This window comes from Cuculus canorus, chromosome 29 (genome assembly GCF_017976375.1).
Source record: "Cuculus canorus isolate bCucCan1 chromosome 29, bCucCan1.pri, whole genome shotgun sequence".
Lineage (NCBI taxonomy): Eukaryota > Metazoa > Chordata > Aves > Cuculiformes > Cuculidae > Cuculus > Cuculus canorus.
Genome location: NC_071429.1, coordinates 1,337,634 through 1,363,707, shown reverse-complemented (window position 1 = coordinate 1,363,707; position 26,074 = coordinate 1,337,634). Strand labels below are relative to the sequence as shown.

Genomic DNA, 26,074 nt, shown 5'->3' with positions numbered 1-26,074 from the left:
GAGGGCTCCGCAAGGCTTGGGAAATTTGGGGAGGTGGAAGGGTGGATGCTCCAGGCTGCACCTCTTGAGTGGGCGCTGGCTCCTCTCCGGGCAACCTTGCCAATGTGCTGTGGCTGTCACGTCTTGTGAGTCCCCAGAGCCCTTTGCCTGCAAGGTGCCAAGAAGATGAAAGAGGAAAGCATGTGCCCGGACTCCCCAGAAGGCAGCCTGGTCACCAGTGAAGAGGAAGGTGAGCGGCTGCACAAAAAATGCCTCCGCAAGCGAGGCCAGGGGGGCAAGCCAGCAGAGGACTGTGGCGTCCCCTCGCCGCAGGGCAAGCGGAGCAAGCGCAGCCCTGTCCTGCAGTCCTTTGAGGATGTGCACACGCAGCGTGTGATCGCCAACGTGCGGGAACGCCAGCGGACCCAGTCGCTCAACGATGCCTTTGCGGAGCTGCGGAAGATCATCCCGACGCTGCCCTCTGACAAGCTGAGCAAGATCCAAACCCTCAAGCTGGCCGCCCGCTACATAGACTTCTTGTACCAGGTTCTGCAGAGCGATGAGCTGGACCACAAGATCACCAGCTGCAACTACCTGGCCCATGAGAGGCTCAGCTATGCCTTCTCCGTCTGGAGGATGGAAGGGGCTTGGTCCATGTCTGCATCCCACTGAGCCGGGGGTATGTATCGCCACCTCCCCGCCGACACCTCCGCACATCCCTCGCTCCTGCATCTTCCGTGCATCTCCCCAGCTCGGTCCTGTGGGAAAAGGCCCAGCAGCCGCCCCCTCCTCACGCTCAACGTGCAAGCAATTTGCTTTAACGAACCCCAGACGCCGCCAAGGCCGGCGGCCGGAGGAGCTGGTGATCCCCAGCCTTGCTGGGGCTGGTAGGACCTTGTAGGGTGCCCTTAAGTGACTGATGTTGTTTAGCAGGGTCTGGTCCGGAGCAGGCTAGTGAAAGGTTTAAAACAAGGGCTTAGAGACCTGATTTAGCCTCCCATGGTAACTCTGGAGGGGTGTAAATCAGCAAACACCTCCCTGGATCTGCTTGGCTTACCGAGGTGTCAAAACTGCATGAGCGAGACCAGCGGCCACCCCATAGCCATCGCCGGACGGCTGTTGCTGCTCCTACCGTGTGAAGGGCCCAGCTTGGTCCTCACCGGCCAGGCACAACTCAGCAGCCGTGGCCTCCTGGAGCTGTTGGGTGGCCCTGGCCACCAGCCTGCTGGGTTTCCTCCCATCCCTGTCCCAAAGCCCTGCAGATAAGTTGAGTCCCGTAATCCCTTCGGATCTGTAGGCGTTCAACACTGCAGAGAAAAAAACACTGAGTGAGGATGCCAGGGCAGCAAGGTTTGTCTGCTCTTTGCCCTGCATGCCTTGTTCAATACACTCAGCACCATCCAGCCCCTACCTGAGCATCCTTTCGTTGCTGGCAAAGAGGAGGGGGGGATACTCCTGTTTTCCGTGCTGGGAGAAAGGAGGAGACAGGGCAGCTACATGCGAACGTTTCCTGCAGCCCACGAGCAGAAAGCTCCAGAGGATGTTCCCAAGTCATGGACTTTGGGGGACACTTTGTGGGAGCCCAGTCCAGCTCCCCAGAGTTCCTATTGTCCCCTAAACAGCATCAGGGCTTCAGCTTTGCGTCCTATCCAGTGCTGGGGTTGGAGCTTGCTGGGTCTGCTGGGCAAGACAAGGTAGAAGGGCTCTCATTTCTCTCACACCCTTCACTAAGGGCTGCAACGTGGAAAACCCTTTTCTTCTTATTTTTTGCCGGCTGTTGGGGTCAGCCTTGTGCACCCTCCTTAGGTGTCTTTTCTTGTCCTGGCCAGTGCTACTGAAATTCCGATTCAGCGTAGGGACCACATGCCCAGCCGTGGTCTCCCTGCAGGCAGAAGCAGCTTCTTTATGCCATGAGAGCGTCTGACCCTGTGCTGAGCGGGTGCAAGACCCTGATTTAAGCCACGCTGCTGATGCTTTCATCTCGGGGGAGCCATGGTGCGACAAAATAATCTGCTCTTCACCTTGGTCTCAGTTTTGAAAGGCCAGAGGAAGCAGGAAAAGGAGAAAAGTAGCCATTCTGAGACAAAATCAAGGAGCAAATTCCTGCAACGTGGCCCAAGTTCTGCCCGGGACTCTGTGCCGCAGCCGGGGTCTCCCTGTGAGCCCCGCTGACCCTCCTGTCCTTGGGTTTTGCCACTTAACAGCCCTGAATTTCAAGCCAGATCCGCAGACGTTGGCGTAGCCACCGGCTAATGGTGTTGACCAGCTCCCACGGTGATGTCATTGAAGGATGCGCCCCACTGAAGCTATTATTCTCCTGCAAACTTTGCTAAGGTCTCTCCTAACCTACAGAAAAAATGCCATTTTTTTTAAATCCTTGTATAGATTTCAATTATTTGAGGCAGATCCAGTTGTTTAAAAACAACAGATGAGAAAAGGACTGCTGCCCCATAGCCCGAACCGGGTGCTGCCAGGGACACCTTCCCCTTCAGGACAGCCAGAAGCAAAGCGTGTGGCTACTTGTTTTCACTTCAAGAAGCCAAAAAGATGCCAGAGAGGTGTCAGGATGCTGAATCCATGAGGAATAACAAGCCCGTATCTCCCTCCAGAGCCTTTCTCATCCTCTTCTGTGCATCACACCATTGCAGACCCATCAGTTTTGCAGCTGGGTTATCTTAGTTTGGAGGATGTGGGATGCTCCGTGGATGCTCCCAAAGGATGGTGGCTGCTTAGCCCCTGTCAGCTCTGCCCCGCTCCGGGGTTCACAAGAGAGGTGGGAACAGCATGGTGGGCGCATGAGTTTCTTTGGTGGATGGTTTTTAAAAGCTTCATCCCTGTGCTGATGGGCTGTGCACGTCGTTAAAGCCCAGCTAATGTGCCATGGGGAGGCATTAGGGACCCCCTCCCCATCACCCTGGGCTCAGCGTTTGCTCTCCTGGTGCACGCGTAGCTCCTCGTGGTTGCGTGTGTGGGCTGACACGCAGCTCTGTGTCCAGTCATTGACTTCTAGACCTGTTTATTTAAGCTGAGTGCTTGGCAGGAATTGTGTTCCTATGACAAACAGAGGAATTAAAGATCCTTAGCGATCTTAAAGACCTCCCTCTGTGTAAAACCCTCGTGTCCTGTGAGCTTGGTACCCTCAGCGTGCTTATCTTTCCTGGTTAATATTCATCCCAAGGAGCTCCGGTGCTTGCCTTGAGGCAAAGCATCCTCCAGCTGAATAGATAATAATCTGCTTTATGCCAAGCTGCAGCGCTATTCCGATCCCAATTAGCAACTCCCAGTTGGGCAGGGAAGTAATGGGAGAAGGATTTGCTAAGCAAAGCTCAAGAAGAAGGAACAGCCACAGGGGAAGTGATGTTGGAGTTGGAAAGGCTGTCTCTCTCTCTCTTTCTCTCCCGTAAGTGAATTAACCCGGAGCTTGCAGTGGGGCTGTAATTTTATAATGTAAAGCAGCTAACGGCTGCTGCGAGCGCCGGCGTTACTGGTCTCCACTGGAACTCAGCCTATTAAATATCAAAGGGCGCTGGAATAGCTGGATGTGGATATGCCCTTGTTAACCAGGAGACATCATCCGGGGAAAAAAGAGGGATTGAGCCCTCAGGCAAGAAAAATCATGTTTGAAGTCCCCCAAGCTCAAGGTTTTTCCGCACGGTCTTGAGCACATTAAAATGGTTTCTTTTCCTGCTGAAGGAGAAAATGAGGCTGGAAACTGAAACTGCTGGGGGGGGGGAAAGACTGGTGGAGTTGGAAGGGGCGATATTCCTTGCCCTTCATTTGTCTCCCTGGATTTATTGTCTTTCTCGCATTGCCCTCCCTTAATTGTCTATCCTGAAAGACCTTGGATAAATCTTCCCTTTGGGGACTGTTGCTCTTGCTCGGAGTCTGCTTTGTCAGGTGGATGTTTCATTTTCTTTTATTTATAAATATGTCTCACTGCATGGTATCGAAGCACCGGGGCATTAAAGGAGCTTGGGGAGAGCTCCTTTCTCTCCTCAGAGCCGCTCGGAAAACACGTTGAAAGCAGCATCTGCTTTAGAAAGCTGAGAGTCCTCTGCAACCTGGTGAGAAAGCACAATCCCCTCTGCCCGGAGCTGCTTCCTCCCCTGGCTCAGCCCTTTAAAAGCAGGGAGAAGTAGGTCCAATCCCTTGCTGCTCCTTAAACTGGTTCAGGTGGCTCACGGCCCCCCGGGTTGGGTCAGAGCAAGCCCAGACACTGAGCTCCTCCTCACCTGGGTCCAACGGGTGAGGGGTTGCGCTGGCAGGAACCACCATCGCTTCCACATTTGCTTTGAGCTCCCAGAAGAGAATGGGAGTTGCACAAATCCTGGGAAATCTGTGCCTGGGTGCTTTTCCTTTTATTTTTTTTTTCTGTTTGGGTCAAGGACTCTGTTAAGCACCAGCCATGCTCTGTGCTCCCATCCCTGCGGACAGGTAGGATGCTTCTGGGATTTGCTCCTTGATGGAGTTTGGAGAAGGTTTAGGGGCCAGAAGTTTCCTCCAAAGGCTGCCGGCTCTTCCCTGAAGTGCAGAGCTCGGGGAGCAACTCCCACAGCACCTGGAGGGTGGAAAGGCAGCAAGAGAGATTTTCTGCCCTGACAGCTCCAGCTTTGGTGCCCTGGGCTGGAGGAACTGCCCGAGGTGAGCGATGCAGGAGACCTTAGAGCGGCTTTGAGTAGGGAAAGGGGCTCCAAGAAAGCTGGGGGACGGACAGACACCACTTTCTACAAGGTCATGGAGTGATAGGACAAGGGGGAATGGCTTTAAATTGTAAGGCGAAAGATTTAGAGTAGACGTTAGGAAGAAATTCTTCACAATGAGGGTGGGGAGGCCCTGGCCCAGGTTGCCCAGTGGTGGCCACCCCACCCCCAGGGTGGAAGGGGCTTGGAGACCCCTGATGCGTGGGAGGTGTCCCTGCCAATGACAGGGGATTGGAACTGGATGAGCTTTGAGGTCCCTTCCAAACCATCTGATGATTCTACATACCCCAAATCCCAGGGCTGGCCTCACACACCGTCTCTGGGTAAGGATGCAGGACCAGATGGAGATGGAGATGCTCAGTTCAACCACAACCAGCCCATACCATGCTGGGGTTGTCAGGGGACGCCCTGGCTGCTACATAAACCAAGGCAGGTGGCATCACCTTGATGTCCCGGAGCTGCTCTGCCACAGTTCCTGGAGCCCATCCTAGAGCAGGGAGAGCTGCAGCCTGTCCAGTCATCCCTCTTCAGGTTCCTCCGCACAAGAGCATCCTTCACAAGGCCATCTCAAGGGTAACTGGGGCTGGCATTCATTTCACCATTAGAAAAGCATTTTTTTTCCAGCAAAATCTTCCCCTTTTCTATTAAAGGTGGAAGAACTCAACACTGAACCTGCCTGAGGGAAGCAGGCTCTTCTCCGTTGCAGGAAGGCAGGTTCTCAGTGCTCCTCAGGATTAGTTAGAATTAAAACAGAGATAAAATGACAGAGCCAGCCCTCACGAGCATTAAAATGTCTGCTGGTTTACGATCCCTGCGAGGAGCCGGGCTCCCTGGCTCTCAGCTGTGTTCGCTTAGCCCAGAGGAATGCCTTTGAAACAAGCCTGTATTTCATGTCCCAGGAATGCACCTGGGATTGGAGGGGGAACGGAGGAGATGCGTTAACGAGATGGGCTTTGCATTTCATTTCCTTTTATAGGGCTGTACCTGAGCTGAGGTGAGGCTGTGAAGGCAGCTGAGGGAAGGAAGGGCAGTGCTGAGGACAGGCTCGCAGGGTAATGGCTCTCCCCAGCTCCGTGGTCTGGTCCACACCAGCCCCGTGAAGGTCCATCCCCAAGCCCTGCACTCCTGGAGCAGGGTTAGTCTCCTCTGGAGGCTCCCACAGCCCTTTGACAACCTTCAAAATCATGCCAGGAACGCCCTGGTTGGTGTTAGACCTTGTTGGCTAGAGACATGGCCATGCCATAAGGCAAGGAGGGGTTATGAACCTCTGCATGGGTTGAGTTGAGATGCTTGTGGCCGTGCTTCCCCAACCCAAGACACCCCTGTGCCATGCCAGTTGGCCACCAGCCTTTTTGGTTGCCCATTGTGCCAAGCACTGTTGCCCTTGAGCACTGTGGATGGGCACAGTTCCATCCCTGACCTTTCAGACCATGGTCCCAAAGGCTCAGTAATGGGATGCAGATGGATTTTTGCTCGGACAGGCTTTGTCCTCGCTGCAGAAAGGGTGGGCAGAGGCAGCCCCTGGCTGCCCCATCTGCATTACCTCAGCCATGCCCAGGGGTGAATTACTGGAGGGTTTGATTTATTCCTCTCTAGGCTCCTCTCCAGAGAGTTAAAGGTCTCTGCTCTGGCGCAAGCAGGGAGTAGAAAACCAGAAAGCAAAGTGTAGTGGGGTGATGAAATAAAACCAGAGACCTGGGGGTGATGGGGAGGAAGCCCAGGGAGTTCCAGAACCAGCAAAACGGACACAGGGCTCAGCTCTCCTCTTGCCATCCAGGTCTTCAAGAGTTGCTGGGGCTGTTTCTGATATTGTCCAGCTCTCACAGGAGATGTTTCCTCCTGCTCAAGGTCTGGATCAGGCAGCGGTGTGGCTTGCCCTGCCCTGGGCTCCGTTCACCCGCACCACAGCCCCCGGCTCCAGGCTGGTGCCCGGTGTTGGTTGGAGGCACCTGGTAGCTCCACGGAGTACCCTCTGGTGTCACCCACCCTGGGGACAGCCCGATGGCCTCGGGGCTGGAGAGGGCACAGTACATCACAGGATTATGCTGGCTCTCCCCATGGAAGGGAGGAGAGAGGAGCAGTTTGGCTGCTTTCCTTCTCCGTCTTCTCAAATGTATTTGGGGTAAAAGCTGTGGTTTCCTTGAGTGCTCACGCTCTGGGGTTCAGGTACAGGGACGTTTCCCAGCGCATCCCACACCAACTCTTGCGGCTCTGGGGAAGTCTGTGAATGCAAAGCACAAAAGCTCAGGAGCCAGCAACCCAACCTGGCTCTTCTCCGCGACGGCTTCCCAGCTGGGAGCCGGATTTCACAGGAGTTTGGGAAGCCTGAGCTTGTTGTGTCGAGCCAAAACCCTGGTGTCTTGGCAGCAGCGCTGACCCTGCCTGTTTCCCCATAGGTCTTACATCTCCGCCTCAATGGAAGCGCCTGGGCACCCAACCTCATCACCCCGCTATCCTCCAACACCCAGCACCCACCAGCAGCCTCCTCAGTGAGCAGGAGAGCGCAAACCCAATCCCACCCCACCAGCCTCGTCATCCCAGGCTGCTCCAACCCCTCCAAACCCCCAGAGCTGGGGCAGAAGGACCCAAACCAGCACCCAGGTGGTTTTGCTTGGAATGAGCTTGATTGGATGCTGTGTGGGAAACTCTTTAGGGTGTAATTTATTTTTGACTCGCAGGTAAGAGAAAGTCAAGTTATTCACGGTGGTACCAGCCGCCAGCTTCCCTATCCTGCAGGGAAGGAGATGTCCTCTGCTCAGCGGGCTCGGTCCTCTCTGCATCCTCTCCCCACCCTCTGCCAGGACGTTGCAGCCTTCTGCCAGGATCAGGCAGGACTCCTCTGGGGATGACGGGAAGGTTTTGAGCTCTCCCTCGCTGCTCTGGTCCACGTTGCTTCCTAGAGTCCTCTAAAGATGTGAAAACACAGCATCCAAAGGTTCAGCCAAGGACGGAGCACAAAGCCCCTCTGCTGTCCTGCTCTGGAGGGCTGCGTCACAGGGACACCCTGGGTCGTGCTACTGCCTGGCACGCAGAGCAGTTTTAGGGGGGTCTGTTAAACCCCTCAAGGAACCCCGATGCTTGCAATGCCCTCCGCTCACTTGGACTTCATGCATGTGGCTCGGTCACGCGGTTGCAACAACAAATTTCTTGGAGATTACCAGCAAACAGGTTCCACGCAGCCCTTCCACCGTGGGAGCAGCACTGGTCCAGGGGGACTCAGCCCTTTTGTGGGGATATGGAGATGCTGGGGGGGGGGGCCATGGAGGGGAATTGGGACCCCCAGATGATGGTTGATGGAGGGGCACCATGGATTCCAGATAATCCAAATAAAGTCTGGGGTGACGGAGGGACATCAGAGTTTCCAGCTCGTTCAAATAATGTCCGGGGCTGCTGGGGGGGCACCATGGTTTCCAGATGATCCAAATAAAGTCCAGGGGGAATTTTCCAGGGTTCAATCCTTTCATTTCCTAAGGAAATGGTGCTGTCGTAAGCCACATGCCCACCCCTGCACCCTCTCTCAGCCCTGGGACTTGGCCAGTTTGATGTAAATTGGGCAAAAGAGAAGCAGGAATTTTTGCTCATTAGAGCAGAGAAAGGGGTCAAAAAAAGTCCCTGTAAGCGAGGCTGCAACCCAACCCGATCCACGTGGGAAAGCAGCATCATCAATGATCGAACAGCGGCATTTCAATTAGTAATCATGCTTTATTACGCACCCGAGAATCCAATGTGAGGAGACAGCAAGGCTCAGCCTACCTTGTTCTATCTAATCTTCAATTTTTATGTACACCAGGAGTGGATTCCCTGCTCCGGGGAGAAGGAGCCTCTAAAGAGATTGGAATGTGCTTAAAAAAAATAAAAATGCATTTAAAAATAGGGTTATGGATCATAAAATCATGGAATGGGTTGGGTTGGAAGGGACCACAAAGCCCATCCAGTCCCACCCCTGCCATGGGCAGGGACACCTCCCGCTGGATCAGGGGCTCCAAACCCCATCCAACCTGGCCTGGAACCCCTCCAGGGATGGGGCAGCCCCCACTGCTCTGGGCAAACTGGGCCAGGGCCTCCCCACCCTCACAGCAAAACATTTCTTCCTAAGATCTCATCTCAATCTCCCCTCTATCAGCTGAAGATCGTTCCCCCTCGTCCTCTCCCTGCACTCCCTGATCAGGAGCCCCTCCTGGGCTATTTATGGTGGTTGTTCCCAAAGATACAAAAAGATGGGGGTGGGAAGGGGTTTGAGGCAAGGAGAGATGGAGCCGGAGATGTTCTGGCCCTCAGCATCTCCACAAGTCTTGGAGGAAGAGCCCCGATAAGCCCTGTGGCCAAGGCTTGGAAACCCCAGCACCACGTTGGGTACCCAGCAGCATCCTTGGTGGCTGTGATGCCACGTGGCTTTTCTCGCCATGCCAACAAACCTTCCCATTGGCTGGCATAGGGAGTGACCTTTGTGGGAGCTGGTGCCTGGTTTGGAGGTCCTGGTCTCCATTTACAATGGGGTGGAATGTTCTCCTCTGGGACAGAGAATGACCTTTGCAGGATCCGGTGCCCAGTTTGGAGGTCATGGTCTCCCTTTACAATGGGGTGGAATGTTCTCTCGGATGCATGAGGATGTCTGCAGAGACGAGCTCCTGCCTGGAGCTAGAGGAGATGTCCACCATCGGCTTCATCATGAGACTCCTCTGCCTGATGTTCCACTGTTAAAGTTGGCCAGATGAGAGCTTGGTGAGGTCCCTTCCTCCATTGCAACCGAGAAGCAGTGGAAGCCCCCAGGCAGGGATGCACCCACTCAGACCCACTTCAGCATCTCCACAGCCAGATCTCCACCCATGGGACCCCACCACCTCTTCCAGCCTCCATGCTCAGCAGACACCACTGGGAAGGGTGTTCGGAGGGGACCTGGGGATGAGAAGGTGCCACCCCTTGGGGACACATCGGAGCAAGCACATAACCCTGCTAGAAGAAAATGTGTGCGCACGAACGCTGCTGCGTGGTTTGGCCTCATCTTCAGGGCTGCAACTACCAGCAACTGGTTGGCAGATGGAGCCAATGCTTCCCATGAGCGCGTTGGCCACTGTGATGCCACAAGAGAGCGAATGCAGAAGGTCTGCTCAGGGGTTTGGCTCCGCTTTGGGGTGACCTACCAGCCGGGGTGCAAAGGATGATCAACCTCTTGGCCACCCACTCCATCACAGCCTGGGTGACGCTCGTGAAGGGCTTACTGGGGGCTCCTGGCTGGACCTGCCAGGCTGGAGGCTGGGAAGGGTCAGCCCTTGAAGTCATCAGCTTAATTAATCAGAGCTTTTTTCCATTGGGAGCTTGCCTTGGTAGACCCAGAGGGAACCTGAAAACATTAAACACTAAAGCACTTGAGTGAGGAAAGAGGTTGTTTGCTTGGGACATTTCCCTCTGCATCAGCTGAGCTCACCCAGTTGCCACCACAGCTTCCTCCCGGAGGAAAGTGGGACACCAGCTCTCCTTCACCTTTGAGCTTTGGGCCTGCTTTGAGGTGAGGAGCATCCACGGATGCATCAGGGCTGCTCCAGCATGGCACGAATCCATCTGGGACACGCTGGGAGAAACAGGAGTGAGGTTGGGATGAGCAGGGAAGGGAAACTGAGGCAAACGGAGGGAGAGATGGTGGCAACAGAGAACGGGGGCTGTGGGGTGCCTGACTCAGCTGAGGGGATGGAGAGGGAGCTGCAGCGGTTGGCACTGGGGGAAGGGGTGGCAGCACTGGCCTTGAGTCAGGGACACTGGATTTGCTCCAGTGCCCCAAGGCTCGGGAAGCAGCAGGTCCTTCCCACCCCACATCCCACCTGGGGGGCAGACCCACAAAATGGGACAGCATCCATAACTGCCAGGCTCTGGAGAAGAAGAGAGAGGGCTTGGGGGTGCTTTTTAACCCCTTCCTGCTCAAGCTCTCCTGCTGCAATGTGACGCCCCCTCTCCTGCCCAGCCCAGGACACCCTGCAGGGCAGGTGCAGGTACCCCCCGAGCCCCAGACAGAAGGATGCAACTGTTGGGGTGTCTGGGCAGCACCGCAGGATGGCCACGACGATTTTGCTGAGTGTCACCTGGCTGGAGGGGAAACACACGCCCCCCTCCCCAGTCTCCATGTCCTGGCCCCCAGCTCTGGGCAGTCTGAGACACAGAAATGGTTTATTCTTCCAAAGTCCTCTTTTTTTTTTTCTTTTTCATTTCTCTTTGTTACTTTTGGGGTTTTTTAATACAAAAATCTCCTCCCTGTGCCTGCAGACCTGGCCACCTCCCAAGCTCAGCCAGGTCTCGGTGTCCCCATCTATCCCCTCCACCCCAGCCCAGCGGTCCCCAAACCTCACACTGCAGCCCAGCACTGTGCCACCCAAGTGGGGACTTCTCCTTGCGGGGCAACGTGGGGAAGGCTCGTGGGGTGGAGCTGCATGATGCCCTCTTGCAGTAGGAGGTGGGAGGAAGGCAAATCGAGGTGGACACCTCATTTTGTGGGGGCTGATCCTGCCTCTGCCACCCCCAGACAGCCTGAGTAGAGGCAGGCACTGTATTGCTGGGGCTCTGGGCATCCACGGGGAAGATGAGCACCAAGCAGAGGGTGAAAGGACTTGATTTGATCTCAGCTTGAGAAGAGGAGCCCATCGGGGCACTGGGGGTGGGCTCGGGCGGGGACTGGAAGACCGCTGGGCTGCCCCTGCTTTAGGGATTACACGGGTCTCCATTGATACAGATGATCAGGGTTGCTGGAAAGGGCTCAAGGCACCTTGGTAACATCCACAGGAAGAGTGTGTATGTTTCCGAAATTCCCATGGAAAGAAGAGTCCGTCAGGTTCACATTAGCACACGGCAATTGTACATAGTGCAAATCAGAGCCCCAGCACCAGAGGGGTCGTGCTCTGGTTAGTGGTTAGGATGATGTCCCACGGGTGCCATCCTGGGCACTGCAAACGCTAGAGCCCTTGCTCTTGCCAGCCTGCAAGGCGCATCGTGCACAGCCGTCCAAGGAGGTCAGACTCCGTCTCAGTGTCACGCTCTCTCCTTTTGCCCTACCAGAGGAAGGGGAGCCAGGAAGACGCAGAGAACCTGGCCCTCTCCAGCAAAACCCAGAGCTGCTTCTCAAAGGCATCGCTGCCTGGCTGGAGCCGAGCTCTGGGTGCAGTCCTGAAGGTGGCTCTGACCACCTGCAGCTCAGCCGCAACATTCATCCCAACATCCCCCTGCCCTTCCTTAAGGGTGAGGAAGAGCCCAGGAGAAGGGCAGGTCTGTGTCCGGCTGCCAACACAGCCGGGGGGATGGAGGCCTCTCTCGCACGTCCCCAGGTGGGTTTCAGGTCCCGAAGGTTGGGGACTGATTGCAGGCACACTCTAGGTTTGCAAGGCCATGCCGTGCAGAGGGAGGCTGTGGTTTTCCATCGGTCCCAAGCAGGAAGATGTCTTCCAGGTGGCTGCAGGAGCATTCTTTCTGGGAGACCAGCAGAGGCGGCAGCCAAAGGTTGAGGCCACATCAGGACCATGACTTGGGGAGTGAGGATGACGTGGCAAATGGGAAGCCAGGAGTGAAGAGCGAGCGCTGGGCTCAGGAGAGTCCAGCCACATCCTGGAAGCAGGGGAGCAGAGAATGTCACCCCTCGTCACTGGTTCATGGGCTCCTCTTCCTCCATTGGCTCGTCTTGTGGCCTGAAATGGAGAAATACAACATGAAGAGTAGACCGGTGTGACATAAGACATCCCTCTCAGCATCTAAAGGGACTTCTGGCACAGAAGAAGTATCCCAGTGCTTCCTGCTCTACCAAGGCCCGCGTAGACTCTGGCTGAGATCTGGTGAGGATGAGAAATGGTGGTGGGCAGGTGGGGATCTGCTGAAAAGACGGGATGAATCCCCATACCTCCAGCTTCCAAGGAAAGCAAGAGGATATGGTCTCGTTTTGATCCCATTTGGGAAGATCACAGCCCTGAATCCCTCCAGAAGTCAAACCGGGTCCTGACCATGTGGATGCAGGACCTCACCCCACCACCCGCTGGGGCCAAATCTGCCAGGATGTGAGAGCTGCAGAAATGGGGTTCTCAGGGAGAAGGACGGTTGTCATTTCTCTCTCTTCCAGCCTGAAACCTTCTTAAAGCACTGTCCTGACCTCCCAGAAGCTCATCTGGCTATGGGACATGGCCTTTCTCTGCTGTCACTCCTGCAACACTAAGGCTCGGACCCAGGCACGCAGGGAGGGAGGGGCACCCACATCTCCCAGGATGAATTAAGAGCATCACCTCTTCTCCACCATCACAGCCACCGAGAGGGAGGCCAAGGCTGTGACCGTCTCCACCTCTTCTGCCTCGTGGTGCCGTGCCTCCAGGAAGGAGCAGCCCAGCTTGGAGGCAAAGCGCTGCACAGCCACCCAGTATTTACCTGCAAGTGGAGCAGAAATGAGGAGGTATCAGGATAGCGATGCCCCGGGCTTCCTGTCCAGTGAATACACATGGGGCACCACCCTCCCAGGAGTAGGAGGAGGATGGAAGGCTCCACTGGGGTCTTTCATGCCAAGTGACCCATTAGAGGCCATAGGGACTACTGGAGAGGGGAGGAAATGCTAACACTTGGTCCCTCTGTGGTAACTTATTGAGCCTGGGACACTCACTCTGGACCTGGATCACCGATTCCAAGGAGCGCACAGCATTGGGGTTTGGTTTCTGCCTCATGCTTTCTTCTGGGAGAGGGTCCAGCTGCAGAAGGAAGACAGAGGGGGTCAACAGGTGGGAGCTGTGCCCAGGGCTCGCCTTGAGGCACCAGTACAACCCCATAACCATGACCCGCTGAGCCCAGCTCTCACCTCGTTGCCCAGCAAGGCTGACACGCAGGCCTCAGATGCATCGCAGATGGCTGTAAGGTCATGGCCACCTTCTAGTGCGAGGACGATGGCTCCACCAGCCAGGCTCATCAGCTGCTTTGTCATGTAGCCAAAGCCTGGAGAAGAAACCCAATGGGTGGTCGTCAGCCTCCTTGTCTGAAACACCAAAGCTCTTCCCCACCCCTACACCGTGGTCCCAGCCTAGATGGGCGGCAAGACCAACCCCGCTAAGCCAGGGATGCTGCTTCCACCTCCTTACATTTAGCAGAGACTTTGTAGCCACCCAGGGGTGGTGGGTGGCCATCGGCTGCGTCGAAGCCGGCTGACACCAGCACCACATCGGGAGAGAATTCATGCGCTATTGGCATCACCACCGTCCTGTGTGGGTGGAAAACAAATTCGAGGTGTTGAACACAGTTCCAGCCCGACACCGAGGGGAAAGAGGAGCAGAAACAGTACCTGAAAGCAGCCAGATACTCAGCGTCACCCATCGGGGGGTCAAGCCCTCCAGTCCAGGCTACGTTGACATTAAATCCCTCACCAGGGCCAGCACCAACCTGAGAGAGAGAGCAAGGACAACAAAGAAAGCCTGGGTGTGACCTACAAGGATACTGAGCGGGCTCCATGGCTGTCAGGCTCCAGGGAGGCAGAGCTGGGTGTCCTGGTCCCCCCTGCCCTATGCCACCAGAGCCATATGGATTTGTAAAGCTTGCTGAAGAGCAGCAGAAGTTCCTGACACCTCCCAGAGCTTCGCAGCCATCCCCAGCCACTGGCTACAGGCTGGGATTAAGCCTTGACTCCGCAGCCAGCTGAGTCAAGGATGGATGGTATCAACCAGGCAGGATGAGGCCTCAATGGGAAAGAAGCCCACAAGGCACCAACACAAACCTCCTCTCTGCTCAAACCTGGCAGTGCCCACTTCTCCTGGCTGTCCCCAGGTAGAGCCACACCAACCTCGCAGCCTCTCGGTGCTTCTTACCTCATCAGCAGCGCCGCTCCCAGGGAAGAAGTTGCCATCATCGTGACGATGCAGGGAGATGTAGAGAACATCAGGGTCTCGGTAGAAGATCTGCTGAGTCCCATTGCCATGGTGAACATCCTGGAGAGAGACAGAGATTGGCAGAGAGCTCTTTTTGCCGGCCTTGAGGGTGGTCTAGCAGCCTAACGGAGCTAAAAGCAACCGGATCTCTACGCTGTTCCAGCGCTTGGTTCCCCATCCCCAGGATCTGCTCCTGCTCCCCTCATCCTGATGGGCCAGCGGGGTTCCAGCCACAATCCCAGCAGCCAGGCCCCAGAGGAAAAGGTTTGGCTGCTCTCTGCTCTCCCTCCAAAGCAGAGCTGGGTGGAGGTGGCGGACACTCGCTCCTAGGGATGTCCTGGGGAAGAGCAGGGACACACAGGGTATGGAGGGGACTTACCCAGTCCACAATGAGGATCTTGCCGAGTTTCCCTTTCTGCTGCAGCTGCCTGGCAGCAATGGCCACTGAGTTAAAGAAGCAGAATCCCCTGCAAAGAGGGAAGTCGGAGCCAGTTAATGCTCTGGGGCCCTTCCCGAGCACCCATTCCCTCTGTGCTCCCTTCTGGCTCGCCCTTCTCTTCTCCCCCTGAATACAGATGGGTCCTGGGGAAAGGTTAGGCTGGAGTAACTTTGAGCCAAGGAGCTGGGTTTTGTGGCTTCCCATATCCCAAAGTCCTGCCGCTTGGGAAGAGGCTCTTACATGGCAGTGGAAGGATCCGCGTGATGTCCGGGTGGCCGCACCACAGCAAAGCCGTTCTGGGGACAACACAAAGGTGAGTGATCAGAGCTGCTATCCCCCAGCGCCACGCACCCCCTCCCTGGGAACCCCTCGCCCCGATCTTGCCCAGATGCAGGGCAATGGGCAGCTCTGGGACCTACACCTGAAGCCAACCTACCTTCAGCTCCCTGGTGGCCACCTTGAAGGCCAGCTCGGTGACACTGCCTGCAGCCCAGCGGGCAGCATTGGAAGAATGCAGCTCATTCCAGATGGTATCACTGTCCACCTGGAAGCAAGAAGATTGGTCAGATGGGGACACGGCACTGGGGGAGGAGACCTTATGGGACCCATGTTCTGCTTGGAGCCAGGGGTTGAAGTCCTGTGAGGCTGAAGAGCCAGGCTCTGAGGAACCAGACCACCTCGCACGCAATGGGGCAAGTTTCCCCACGACACTGCTGGCCAGGACGGCAGCTCCTCTGCCTGCTGCCAGCCCCAGGCCCGAGCTCCACGCAGAACATCTCACCCTACACCCAGGGGGCTGGAAGGAGTGACTGAGAAAATGCTCGTTACCTTCTTTATCTTATTTTATTGTTTAACCAAACATCTTGGTTTGATCAGGATCACGTCAAGGGCCGAGCCAGAGCCGGAAAACTCAAGTCTCTTCTGATCAACTCCATGTGTGCAACTCAAAGGCTTCCCTCTGCCCAGGGAGAGGGGCAGCTCCAGCCCCCACCTGCCTTTGGGGCACGGGTGAGAGGAGGGCAGGGAAAGGGAGGCAGAGCGGGGAAAGTAGATGCAAACGGGGCTGAGAAGAGCTGGTGCCCAGCAGCAGGGGCAAGGAGAGGAGAAGAACCAGAAGAGGCAGCAGGAAGGCATGGAGTGAGGCCCTTCCTGAAAGAGAGAGAAGGAGGACAGAGACGGGGAGAAAGGAAGAGAGGAGAACATAATGAATGGAGAGAAACCAGGGCAGCAAGCTGTGAAAGGAGAGGCCAGAGAAGTATCTGGAGAGAAGTGGTGAGCTGCTGTCCCCATGCCACTGCTCCCCTCCCTCAACGGAGACCACAGCCTGCAGCTTCTCCTGGTCATCCCACCAGTTCGCTCCCTTCTAACACCCCAGGCTCTTAGAAATGGCTGTGAAGGGCTTTTGGTTGCTGGATTCCCTGGAAAAAAGGGGTGGAAAGGGTCCCCTTTCAAGGTGGGATACTTAGGACCATCCCGAGGACAGGGGGAAGCTCATACAACAACGTCTTGTCCACAGATGGAGCACTCCCACTTGAGGCTACCCAACCTTGGGAGCCCAATGACTTCAGGAGCTCCCTCTCCACTGAAGCCCACGAGGATGCCCTCGGGGGGGACAGATGAAAACAAGAACCCCATCCCAAACCGACCAGAGCAGACATCATGTGCTTACCCCAACCCCTCCGCAAGGGAGCATGACAAACATCCGCTGTGACAGGATCCCTGCGGAGAGAGGGGACAGCAAGGACTTCAGAGCTGAGAAACTGGGGAACAGTGCGGGACAGGATGGACACCATGAAGGTACCAACAAGGGAGGTTTGGCCCCGCTGCTTGGCCAGAACTAGGACCAGCCTGCAGAGGAGCTGCTTGGCATGGTCCCTCAGGGTGCTTTGAGGCCCAGAGTGGATGTGGACTCACCTGCCAGCTTCCCATTGTCCAGTTTCAGGCGGTTGAGGGGATTGGTGCCGTAGAGGAAGACGTGGCGTTCAGTATGGACGCACTGCAGCTCTTCCAGGGTGGCCTTGCGTCCCCGTAGACACTGTGGCAGACAGGGTCTGTGACCAAACTGCTCCAGGGGGAGACACGGGCTCTCCCACCCCCACACACCAGCCTCCCAGCGTGGTGGTGGCGTGTCCTGATGGACAAGTATGGCCGCACCTCCCGTCACTAGACCAAGGCCAAGTGCCATGCTTCTCACATTGGATTTGACCTTAAGCACCCCTCATTTGCAGCAGAGATCAGGCAGGAGATGCTAGCACTACATTCCTACAACTGCAGACCCCTGTGAGGAGCAGTGAGCCCAGCCAGACCAGGACAACATTTCTAACGGACTGGAAATGACATTGATGCTCCTCCACCATTTCAGTGGGATCACACCTCTCCTTATGCCCATCTTCCAGCATCTCCAAAGCTGGAGATGGTCGAAGCAGCATGCTCTGACTTGGTGCTGCAAGTCCAAGCCCTCTCCCAAGGTCTTTGTTACCTGCAACAGGCTGAGAAGATCTGGGAGTAAAAGGGATGAAAGTGGGAGAACCTCCAACACTGTGTTGAGTTTTGGGCCCCTCGCTACAAGAAGGACATTGAGGGGCTGCAATGTCCTGGGGAGGGGAACAGAGCTGCGGAAGGGGCTGGAGAACAAGGGTTATGAGGAGCAGCTGAGGCAGGTGGAGTTGTTTAGTCCGGAGAAAAGAAGACTAACGGGAGGCATCATGCTCTCTATGACTCCCTGAAAGGAGGTTGTGGTGAGGTGGGTGCTGGTCTCTTCTCCCAAGTAACACGTGATAGGATGAGAGAAAATGGCCTCAAGATGCACCAGGGGAGATTTAGGTTTGATATCAGGAGGAATTTCTTTACTGAAAGGGTTGTCAAGTGTTGGAAGAGGCTGCCCAGGGAGGTGGTTGAGTCACCGTCCCTCGATGGGTTTAAAAGACGAGCAGATGTTGTACTTGGGGACATGGTCTGGTGGTGGACTTAGCAGGGATGGATTGATGGTTGGACCTGATGATCTTAAAGGTCTTTTCCAATCCAAACTATTCCATCATTCTCTACCCTGTCACACACACGAGATCAGCTCGCACCAGCATCCCCCTCCCAGCCAGGTGTCCATCTCCCACCCTGCCCCTCGTGCTCACCTCACACTGGCTGCGCAGCCCCCTCTCCTGCAAGCGGGACCAGATGCTCTGGATCCTGCCCGCATGCTCGGGGTGGTTGCTGTTGTCGCCACAGGAGCACTGGTGTTTGAGCATCACCGAGTCGTAAACCAACCCTGAAACGCACAAGGAGAACTGCTGTCCTGAGACTGGACTGGACACCCAGGCCTCGATGGTGCTGGCCCTAATTCAGCTCCTTTTCAGGGCCTGGGCAAGACCCTAAACAGCCCCAACTACTTGGTTTGACTGAAATAGTTCCCTCAAACCCTGACAGCCAACATGCTTGAAGCAAAATCTGCCTCGGATATTTGAGAGAGCTGAACCTTGCCATCCTCACCGGACCAGGATGGCAGTCAAGAGACCAGACGGGCAAGTCCTACTTGGAAAAGCTACCTTAGAAAAGGAGAATTGGCCTCCTATGGCTTGCTCTACTCTTTTTGCAGCCAACCAGCATTCTTCAAAGCATTTATGAGTCCAGGAGTGACCGGGATGGATGTTAAGCTGCTGTTGGGCATCCCTAACGTCCCTCCCAGCTCTCGTCCCCAACCCCAGCTGTGACAGGGGTCGGGCCGTACCTGTGGTGAAGTGCGGCTTGGCCGGCTGCTCCTGCACAGGCAGGGAGAGCGTCTTAGAGGCCGTGTCCTGGGCAGGAAGGGAGACAGTGGCGGTGGCAGGAGATGACTGAGCCCTGGAGAGGGGCCTGTGCCCTGCATGGATGGTGGGGACCATGGGGGAGTCGGCCAAGGGCTGCCGCTTGAAAAGCTGCTGCTGTACGCGCTGGTAGGAATCCCAGAGATAGGCCTGATGGAGAGAGAGAGTGGTGAGCACAGAACTCCACAGCAAGGTGCCAGGGTGGTGGGCACATTCCAAAGGTCTGGACAGGACAACCTCCTCCATACTGGGGGTGCTCGGAGCTGGTTTGCAGGAGCACGGACACACCAGGCTGCATTTGAGAGTTGGGGTTGTTCAGCCTGGAGAAGAGAAGGCTCTAAGGGAGACCTTAGAGCAGCTTCCAGGACTGAAAGGGGCTCCAGGAAAGGTGGGGAGGGGCTCTTGATCTGGGAGGGCAGGGAGAAGATGAGGGGGAAGGGTTTTGAGCTGAAAGAGGGGAGATGGAGGGAAATCTTAGGAAGAAATGTTCTGCTGTGAGGTTGGGGAGGCCCAGGTTGCCCAGAGCAGTGGGGGCTGCCCCATCCCTGGAGGGGTTCCAGGCCAGGTTGGATGGGGCTTGGAGCCCCTGATCCAGTGGGAGGTGTCCCTGCCCATGACATGGGGTTGGAAGTAGACTGGTTTTGAGGTCCCTTCCAACCAGACCAATTCCAGGATTCTATGACCTGCTGCTCTCTGCTGGCTCAGCGCCGCAATGCTGGGCAGCACAGGAATTCAGGGAAAACACCCAGCAATCTGGGGAAGGGGTGACTGTAGCTCTCATCCCTGTTCTGGCAAACTGTCCTGGGCTCAAGGAAGGTACAGACATGGTGCCTGTGTCCAGCACCCCTTTCCAGAGGTGACTCTCAGTGTCTGATCTGAATTTTCCCAGGCTCAGGATGCCACCAGCTTCTGCAAAACCTCCAATAGGAGACACAGAAGGACAACGAAAGCACTGCTCCAAATCACAGGGCAGGGATCTCTGCATGCTTCCTGCACAGGACTAATGCTCAAAGCAATTAAGCCACAACTAGAGAGAGGGACAAGGCTGGGAACTTCACTTCTTACAGCCTGTTCCCGAGCCTGTTAGGAAGGTTTCAAACCTCCACACAGCTCAAGATGGCCAGAGAAGACATTGCCCCTCGTCCCCATGGGCTCCTTGTGCCCAGCAGGTAAAGAGCTGCTTGAGGTTGGCAGCCTGGGCTCTCTCATCCCTGCCAACCCCGTCTACCTGCTGCAGGACAAGCTCTTCTTGAGGCTGCATCATTTTCTGCATCCTCTCAGGCTCCTTCACACTGCTCCCCGGACGGGTGGGCTCCACGCATGCCCTCGCCGGGTCGCTGCTCTCAGCCTCAGCCTCTTGGAGCGTCCCCTCAGTCTCCATGTCCTCCGAGGAAGGGATCTGCCGCAGACGGGGCTTCTCGCTGGATTTAGCCATGCGCTGCAGCCGGAGGGGTCAGGAATGAGCACAGAGAGGTGGCAGGGGCCAGGCCAGGCCAAGAAGGTCATGAGGGGTAGCAGAGCATCTTGGGGCAGGAGCACGATGGATGTGAGAGCGAAGGAAGCTGAGCAGGTACTCTCAGATGGCTGCTACGAGGCTGGGCAAGGCAGCATCTCACTTTCCTGGCTAGAGCTTGGTCTTGGACATCGGACTCACTGCCCAGCACCAAGAGATGCCATTTCCCACCCTTCTTGCATCTTTCTCTGTGCCTCCTGCACCCACAGGCTGGGCTGCTGTGACTTACCTTGCCCAGATGTGTTTGCTGCTTGAGTCTCTCCAGGAACTGGGTATGATGCTGCTGGTACACCAGATGCTGCTGGATGACCTTGGGGTTCTGGGGCAGGGGCTCCGAGCGGGTCCTGCCCAGCGGTTTATGGTGGCCTGGGAGCGAGAGGCGCTCTGCAGAGATGAGTGAGGAGGCAAAGGAGAAGGGGACTGTTCCCAAACCTGGCACTGCAGGGGAGATGAAGGAGAGATGAGGAGTGGCATTGTCCCCTGAGCAGACACGACACTCTGCAGAGCTATCAACCCACATCATGGAACACAGCAGTGCTGTCTGCTCCAGACAGCCCAGAAAATGACAACGATCCAGGCCTGGAGCCCAGAATTCACTTGGCTAGTACGGACAAGCTGTGTCTTTATGGCTTTCCTTCTGTCCCCTTCATCTTGGCATCACACAGCCCACATAGGTCTGGGGACAGGATCTGGCAGATCTCAGCCACCTCTGTCCCTTCGTCCTCAATGGGAGAAGCTTCCTTTACTGCGAGTGTCAGAGGGCAGAGAGAGATGAAGCCAGGAACCAGCCCAAAGGAGCCAGTTCTCCTTCTGCTACAATTAGAGCTGATTACTTAGAGGGACTGGGAGAATAAACCAGCTAGAGACACAGCCAAGAGGCTTGAACTTAACACAGGGTCTGCAGTGCAACCTGTCGGCACAAGAGCCAAAGAAAAGGCAGGAAAGACCCCTTGGAAGGGAGGCTTCTGGGCTGCAGGAAAGGTGAATGGCTCCATACCAGCCCAGCTCGGTGGGAGAAGGGAAAAGCCAAAGCTATGGCTCACTCTGTATTGTTGAGGCTGTGGTATGTGCAGAACTCTGGTTTCATCCATGGCAAGAATGTGCTTGCTCACCAGCCACAACGAGGGTCAACATCTGCCATCCCTCAGCCCCAGCCCACAGAAGAATAATGGAAAAAAATTGAGGCTACGAGGCTTTCCCAGCACCCAAACCCCTGCCTGCGGTGAGCAAAGCTCCACACCAAATCCTGGCAGCGCTGGCGCAGCCTCGGTGCCCATCCCTGAGCTCGACACATACCTGCCACCAGCGGAGCGTGAGTGACTGAGGGCTCAAGGATGATGACGGGCTGAAGCCGTGGGGACAAGGGGCTCCCAGCCTCGTGCTGCTCCAAGCCAGCTGGTATGAACATGGGCGAGTGCGTGCCCGCGAGGACAGGTCCGTTCAGCACGGGCACTCGGTGGGCCAGGCTGGAGAGGGGGTGGCGATCTGCCTCTCCCTGCAGAGAGCAGGACAACCGGGTTAGCGACCCACCAGGACACAGCGCGAGGATGGGAAAACAACCCCTCCCCTGGGAATACCCAGAGCAGCCCATGCTTGGCATAACCCCAGGAACCCCAAGCCCAATGGAGAGCACTTCCCATGCGCTGTGGGGACCCTCTGCCCAGTTCTGGGGCTCCCTACAACCTGGCTACCTACCCTGCTAGTGGTAGCTGGCAATCCCAGCGTGATGGCTGGAAGGGAGGCGGCACTCTGCAGGGAAAACTGGGCCAGGGAGCTCTCCTGCATCATCAGACGCTGGGCCAGGGGTGTCTGCACCAAACACAAGTTATTAGTCTCCTGCTCCAGCAGTGGCAGAGCTCAGCATGGGACAAGCCGCTTGGGTGCGGGCAGCATAAGAGGACGGTTGAGCTCCAGCTGCCTGGGGGAACGTCTGGGGCCAGGGCAAAGGGCATCAGGGGGACAGCAGATGCACTAGGAGACAAGAAATGCCCACTGCAAAGGAGGGAAGTGGGTCAGGAACAGAACTGGGATCCCACCATGCAGGGAAAGCAGGGCTGGGGGCAGTTCCTGGGCAGGAGGGTTCAGGGCTGGGGGCTCTTAAGGGGGAAGATGCTACCTCTGCCTGAGCCTGGGATGGGAGTGGGAGATCAGGACACTCGGGCCTGGGGTCAGGAAGCCCCAGCCTGCAAGGTCTCTGGTTGGGAAGCCATCAGAACTCACCTCGTGGGCCATGCTGGAGGCAGCGGGGAGGGCTCCGTGCTCTGTGGGGAGGCTGTCATTGGGAGAGCTGCAGCCGGACACGGGGGTGCTGCTGCTGCTCGGGGAGGAGTCTGTGAACAGAAACAGCGGTGATGGGCACAAGCACCCAGAGAAAGGTGGCACAGCACCTTCCCCAGCCCTTCGTAGCCTCCCTCAGCTGCCCACTGCCCTCCCAGGCCCGAATCTCCCTCTGGCACAGCAGAAAGGGAGCTGCTCTGCCAGTGTGGGAGGCAGCACACCAAGGGGAAGAATCCTGACCAGTTGCATTTGCTCAGGACCTTAGACCCTTCCAGTATTGTAGGCCCATCCTGAGTCCAAAAAGCAGCACCAACGTCCGTTCCTGGCTCATCCACCGTGACGAGTGGTGGCTCTATGGGCTGTGCCCTCAGGAGGGCAACAATAGCACGCCAAGCCCTGGAGATACAGCCCACAAGCGGATGTGGTGCAGAAACCTGAACTGTAGCTGCTCCAGCCTGGACGCAAGGTCTCTCTAAACCCCCCGAGGTATCACCATCCAGGCAGAACCCTCACCGATCGCCTCGGGTGGCCGCCTCTTCAGCGAGGGGGGAGCGCTCTCCTTCCGAGTCAGAGGGTTCTTGCGTCGGTCAAGGCACTTCCTGGGCTTACAACGCACCTTCAAATTGGGCTCGGATGCTGCAAGAGACAAGGCGGTTAGTCCTGACCCCACTGTCGATGGGGGCAAGGCTGGACTGGCTTCGTGGGGCCGGGCCATCCCTCTTCCCAGCTCCAGCCTAGTCCTGCAAGTGGGCTGCGAGGGTATCACAACGGGAGGGAGGTGATGTTCTCCCCATGGCCTTACCTGTCTTCCGCAGTGGAAAATGATCTGGGGGGTCAAGAGAAGTGGTGGCGATGGGGGGCAGGAAGGTGTTGAGCACAGGAGGAGAAGGGCCCTCTGGATCCAGTGGTTCCAGAGTCCTAAAGAGAGAAGTCACCCACTTAGAGACCTTTCCCAGTTGGCAGCCACGTGCCACCCACACTGCACCCTCCAACACAAGAGTGGCCTGTGGGCATTGCTCTTCCCAGGTGTGTGATAGCTGCTCTGCTGGTGGCCAGAAAGGCTTGTCCGGTCCACCACTACAAGCACCTACACAGAAGGGATCCAGCTGCTGGTTCTGCCTTGTCTTGAAAGAAAAGACAAGAAGACTGGCAGAACTTTCTAGGTCAGGACAGGGACAAGCCATGAAAGACCAACAAGGTCAGGGAAAACAGTGTGGGAACTTCATGTACCGCCTGCAAACACCTAACACAAACCCAAGGTACCACACCCAAGAGATGCTGGCTAAACAATCTCTCTAAAGGCCAGGAAGCAGACGATTAAGGCAAGATCTTGCTTGAGATAAGCAGTCATCTTTTCAGGGCCCTAAGCAAAGGTCCTGCTTGGATCAGGCCAGATGATGCCCTTGTTTTACCTGTAGGGCATGGCTGAAGGGTTGCTGGTCCTCTCCAAAGCTGCCTGCTGCTTCTTCAGGATGACCTCAGCCAGCTTCTGCTTCACCACCGTGCTGGCCACAGCACCTGCAGGAAGACCAGAATTGACCACACCAAGCCGAGAGCCAACGCTGAGCCCTTTAAAGGGCCCCTGAGAGAGGAGATCTTAGGGAGAAATATTTTCCTGTGAGGGTGGGGAGCCCCTGGCCCAGGCTGCCCAGAGCAGTGGTGGCTGCCCCATCCCTGGAGGTGTTCAAGGCCACGTTGGATGGGGCTTGGAGCCCCTGATCCAGTGAGAGCTGTCTCTGCCCATGGCAAGGGGTTGGAAGTGGTCTTGAGGCTGCTTTCTACCCAAGCCATTGATGGTGAGCAGGCGCAGGGACACTAGGATAGGTCTGGCACATCCCATGCAGGAGATGGGATCCCATCTTTGGGTGATGCTGCAGGGCTCTGCACATCTTAAAGCTCCAAGAGAGCTCGCTGCGAGCTCCGAGTAGCAACTGGCACTAGATGGCGCAGGGAGATCGTAGCTGGATGAGGTTTGCAAACATTTCTGCCCAGTGTTGGGGGGAACCACTAACTTCTCCCCACTGCCACAGGTGCTCCAGCCTGAGGCCGTCAAGTTCCAAAAGCAAATTCACGCCCTTCCATACAAGGACAGGCTGAGAGAGTTGGGCTTGTCCAGCCTGGAGAAGAGAAGGCTCCGAGGAGATCTTACAGTGACCTTCCAGTACCTGAAAGGGTCTACAAAAAAGCTGGAGAGGGGCTGTTCATAAAGGCTTACAGTGACAGGACGAGGGGGAACGAGGATAAACTGGAGAAGGGCAGATTTAGATTGGACATTAGGAAGAATTTCTTCCCCATGAGAGTGGTGAGACACTGGCACAGGTTGCCCAGGGAAGCTGTGGCTGCCTCACCCCTTGAGCTGTTCAAGGCCAGGTTGGATGGGCCTTGGGCAGCCTGAGCCAGTGGGATGTCCCTGGCGATGGCAGGGGGGTTGGAATTGGATGATCTTTAAGGTCCTTTCCAACCCAAACTGTTCTATGATTCTACGACACCATGTGCTGGCAGACACATAGAGGCTCTTACTTCGCTTGCTCTTGTCCTTATTGAGGATCTGCTGCAGCTCCTGCTCCTGCTGCCCAGGCTCAGCTTCACGGTGCGGGGAATCCATCGTCACCTGGGAGAAGAGAAAGCACATCAGCACCAGGAGACCCCAGCCTGACCCAATGCAGACCAAAGCCCACTTGCCCCCTCCCCAAGCCCAAAGTACCACGACACGGTGATGGAACATTTCTGAAACGGTCTGTTATGTCATCTTTTGAAACCTGATGGGCAGCCCTGGCCAACAAGAATGAGTTGTTTCATCACAGCAAAACGGATGCATCTTTGCCTCCAGAGACGCTTTCCCTGGGGACATCATAAAATTCAAACCAGTCTGTTTCAACTTGTTGCCTTTCATGGTGTTTTGACATCTCTGTAGCCGGGCATGTTGTAATACAACAAAAAATAGAAATCATGGTTGACTAAAAAGAGGAAAACAGGAAAAAAAACCTATTATACTCAGCTTAAAAGTTTGGATCGTGGTGTTTTCCAGAGCTAAGGAATTCAGAAATGATCCTTCCTGACAGGGAGGTCAGAGAGCACAAATGTCTCTAAGGACCCAACAGTCGTGGCAGCAGCACCTCAGACTCTGTGTGGACCAAGCCGATGCTCAGCCTCTCCCGGAAAGCCTCAGTGGGATTCCCAAAGGGCTTTCAGACAAGGTTACCGGGACCAGAGAGCCTGTTCTAACCTCTGAGAGCAGGGCTGGTGCTCAGGGCAGAGCACACGGCACGTGAGAGGAGCAGATGAGGCCGGGCTCTTTTAGTCCAGAGGCAAAGGCTTACAACTGCATCTTCAACCACCCGAAGTAGGTTACGGAACAGATGGAGCCAGGCTCCTCTGAGGAGCAAAGCACAAGAATGAGCAACAATGGGACAGAGGGGCCATGTGAGGAAGCCCACCTGGAGCTGCCACGAGCATGGTGCAGCCCTGCAGGCACAGTGGTTGGACCTGATGATCTACAGCTA

General features: G+C 56.1%; 2 protein-coding genes across 15 annotated transcripts in view; one reads left to right on the top strand and one right to left on the bottom strand.

The window, feature by feature from the left end:
* The first annotated feature begins 40 nt into the window (after positions 1-40).
* LOC104055094 (twist-related protein 2) lies at positions 41-8,525 on the top strand. 2 transcript variants are annotated; one of them, XM_054051449.1, is made up of 2 exons: positions 41-658; positions 7,358-8,525. In XM_054051449.1, exon 1 carries the CDS (start codon positions 166-168, stop codon positions 649-651), a length of 486 nt encoding a protein of 161 aa, XP_053907424.1. In that variant the 5' UTR covers positions 41-165; the 3' UTR covers positions 652-658; positions 7,358-8,525. The 2 variants fall into 2 exon arrangements, with proteins under 2 accessions (XP_053907424.1, XP_053907423.1); XM_054051448.1 differs by having other exon boundaries at positions 7,076-8,525.
* A 2,382-nt stretch (positions 8,526-10,907) lies between these two features.
* HDAC7 (histone deacetylase 7) overlaps positions 10,908-26,074 on the bottom strand; it is a 90,690-nt gene continuing 75,523 nt past the window's right edge. For 9 of the 13 annotated variants that reach the window (XM_054051435.1, XM_054051437.1, XM_054051445.1 and 6 more), the window contains exons 3-25: positions 25,092-25,182; positions 23,984-24,089; positions 23,374-23,489; positions 23,085-23,207; positions 22,515-22,624; positions 21,990-22,103; positions 21,591-21,789; positions 20,524-20,732; positions 20,010-20,219; positions 18,706-18,931; positions 18,113-18,246; positions 16,899-17,019; positions 16,654-16,703; positions 15,421-15,528; positions 15,225-15,280; positions 14,925-15,012; positions 14,486-14,605; positions 13,966-14,063; positions 13,766-13,884; positions 13,489-13,622; positions 13,297-13,381; positions 12,929-13,067; positions 10,908-12,343 (exon numbers count right to left, since the gene is read on the bottom strand). In XM_054051435.1, coding sequence (XP_053907410.1) covers positions 12,298-12,343; positions 12,929-13,067; positions 13,297-13,381; positions 13,489-13,622; positions 13,766-13,884; positions 13,966-14,063; positions 14,486-14,605; positions 14,925-15,012; positions 15,225-15,280; positions 15,421-15,528; positions 16,654-16,703; positions 16,899-17,019; positions 18,113-18,246; positions 18,706-18,931; positions 20,010-20,219; positions 20,524-20,732; positions 21,591-21,789; positions 21,990-22,103; positions 22,515-22,624; positions 23,085-23,207; positions 23,374-23,489; positions 23,984-24,089; positions 25,092-25,182 — 2,802 coding nt within the window. In that variant the 3' untranslated portion in view covers positions 10,908-12,297. Of the gene's footprint in view, positions 12,344-12,928; positions 13,068-13,296; positions 13,382-13,488; positions 13,623-13,765; positions 13,885-13,965; positions 14,064-14,485; positions 14,606-14,924; positions 15,013-15,224; positions 15,281-15,420; positions 16,134-16,653; positions 16,704-16,898; positions 17,020-18,112; positions 18,247-18,705; positions 18,932-20,009; positions 20,220-20,523; positions 20,733-21,590; positions 21,790-21,989; positions 22,104-22,514; positions 22,625-23,084; positions 23,208-23,373; positions 23,490-23,983; positions 24,090-25,091; positions 25,183-26,074 lie in introns of those variants that run through there. The other 4 variants (XM_054051440.1, XM_054051436.1, XR_008447403.1 and 1 more) reach the window with 4 other exon arrangements.

Excerpts from the sequence above, each read along its gene's own strand:
- LOC104055094 (XM_054051449.1), top strand. The coding sequence starts at position 166 with ATGAAAGAGGAAAGCATGTGCCCGGACTCCCCAGAAGGCAGCCTGGTC.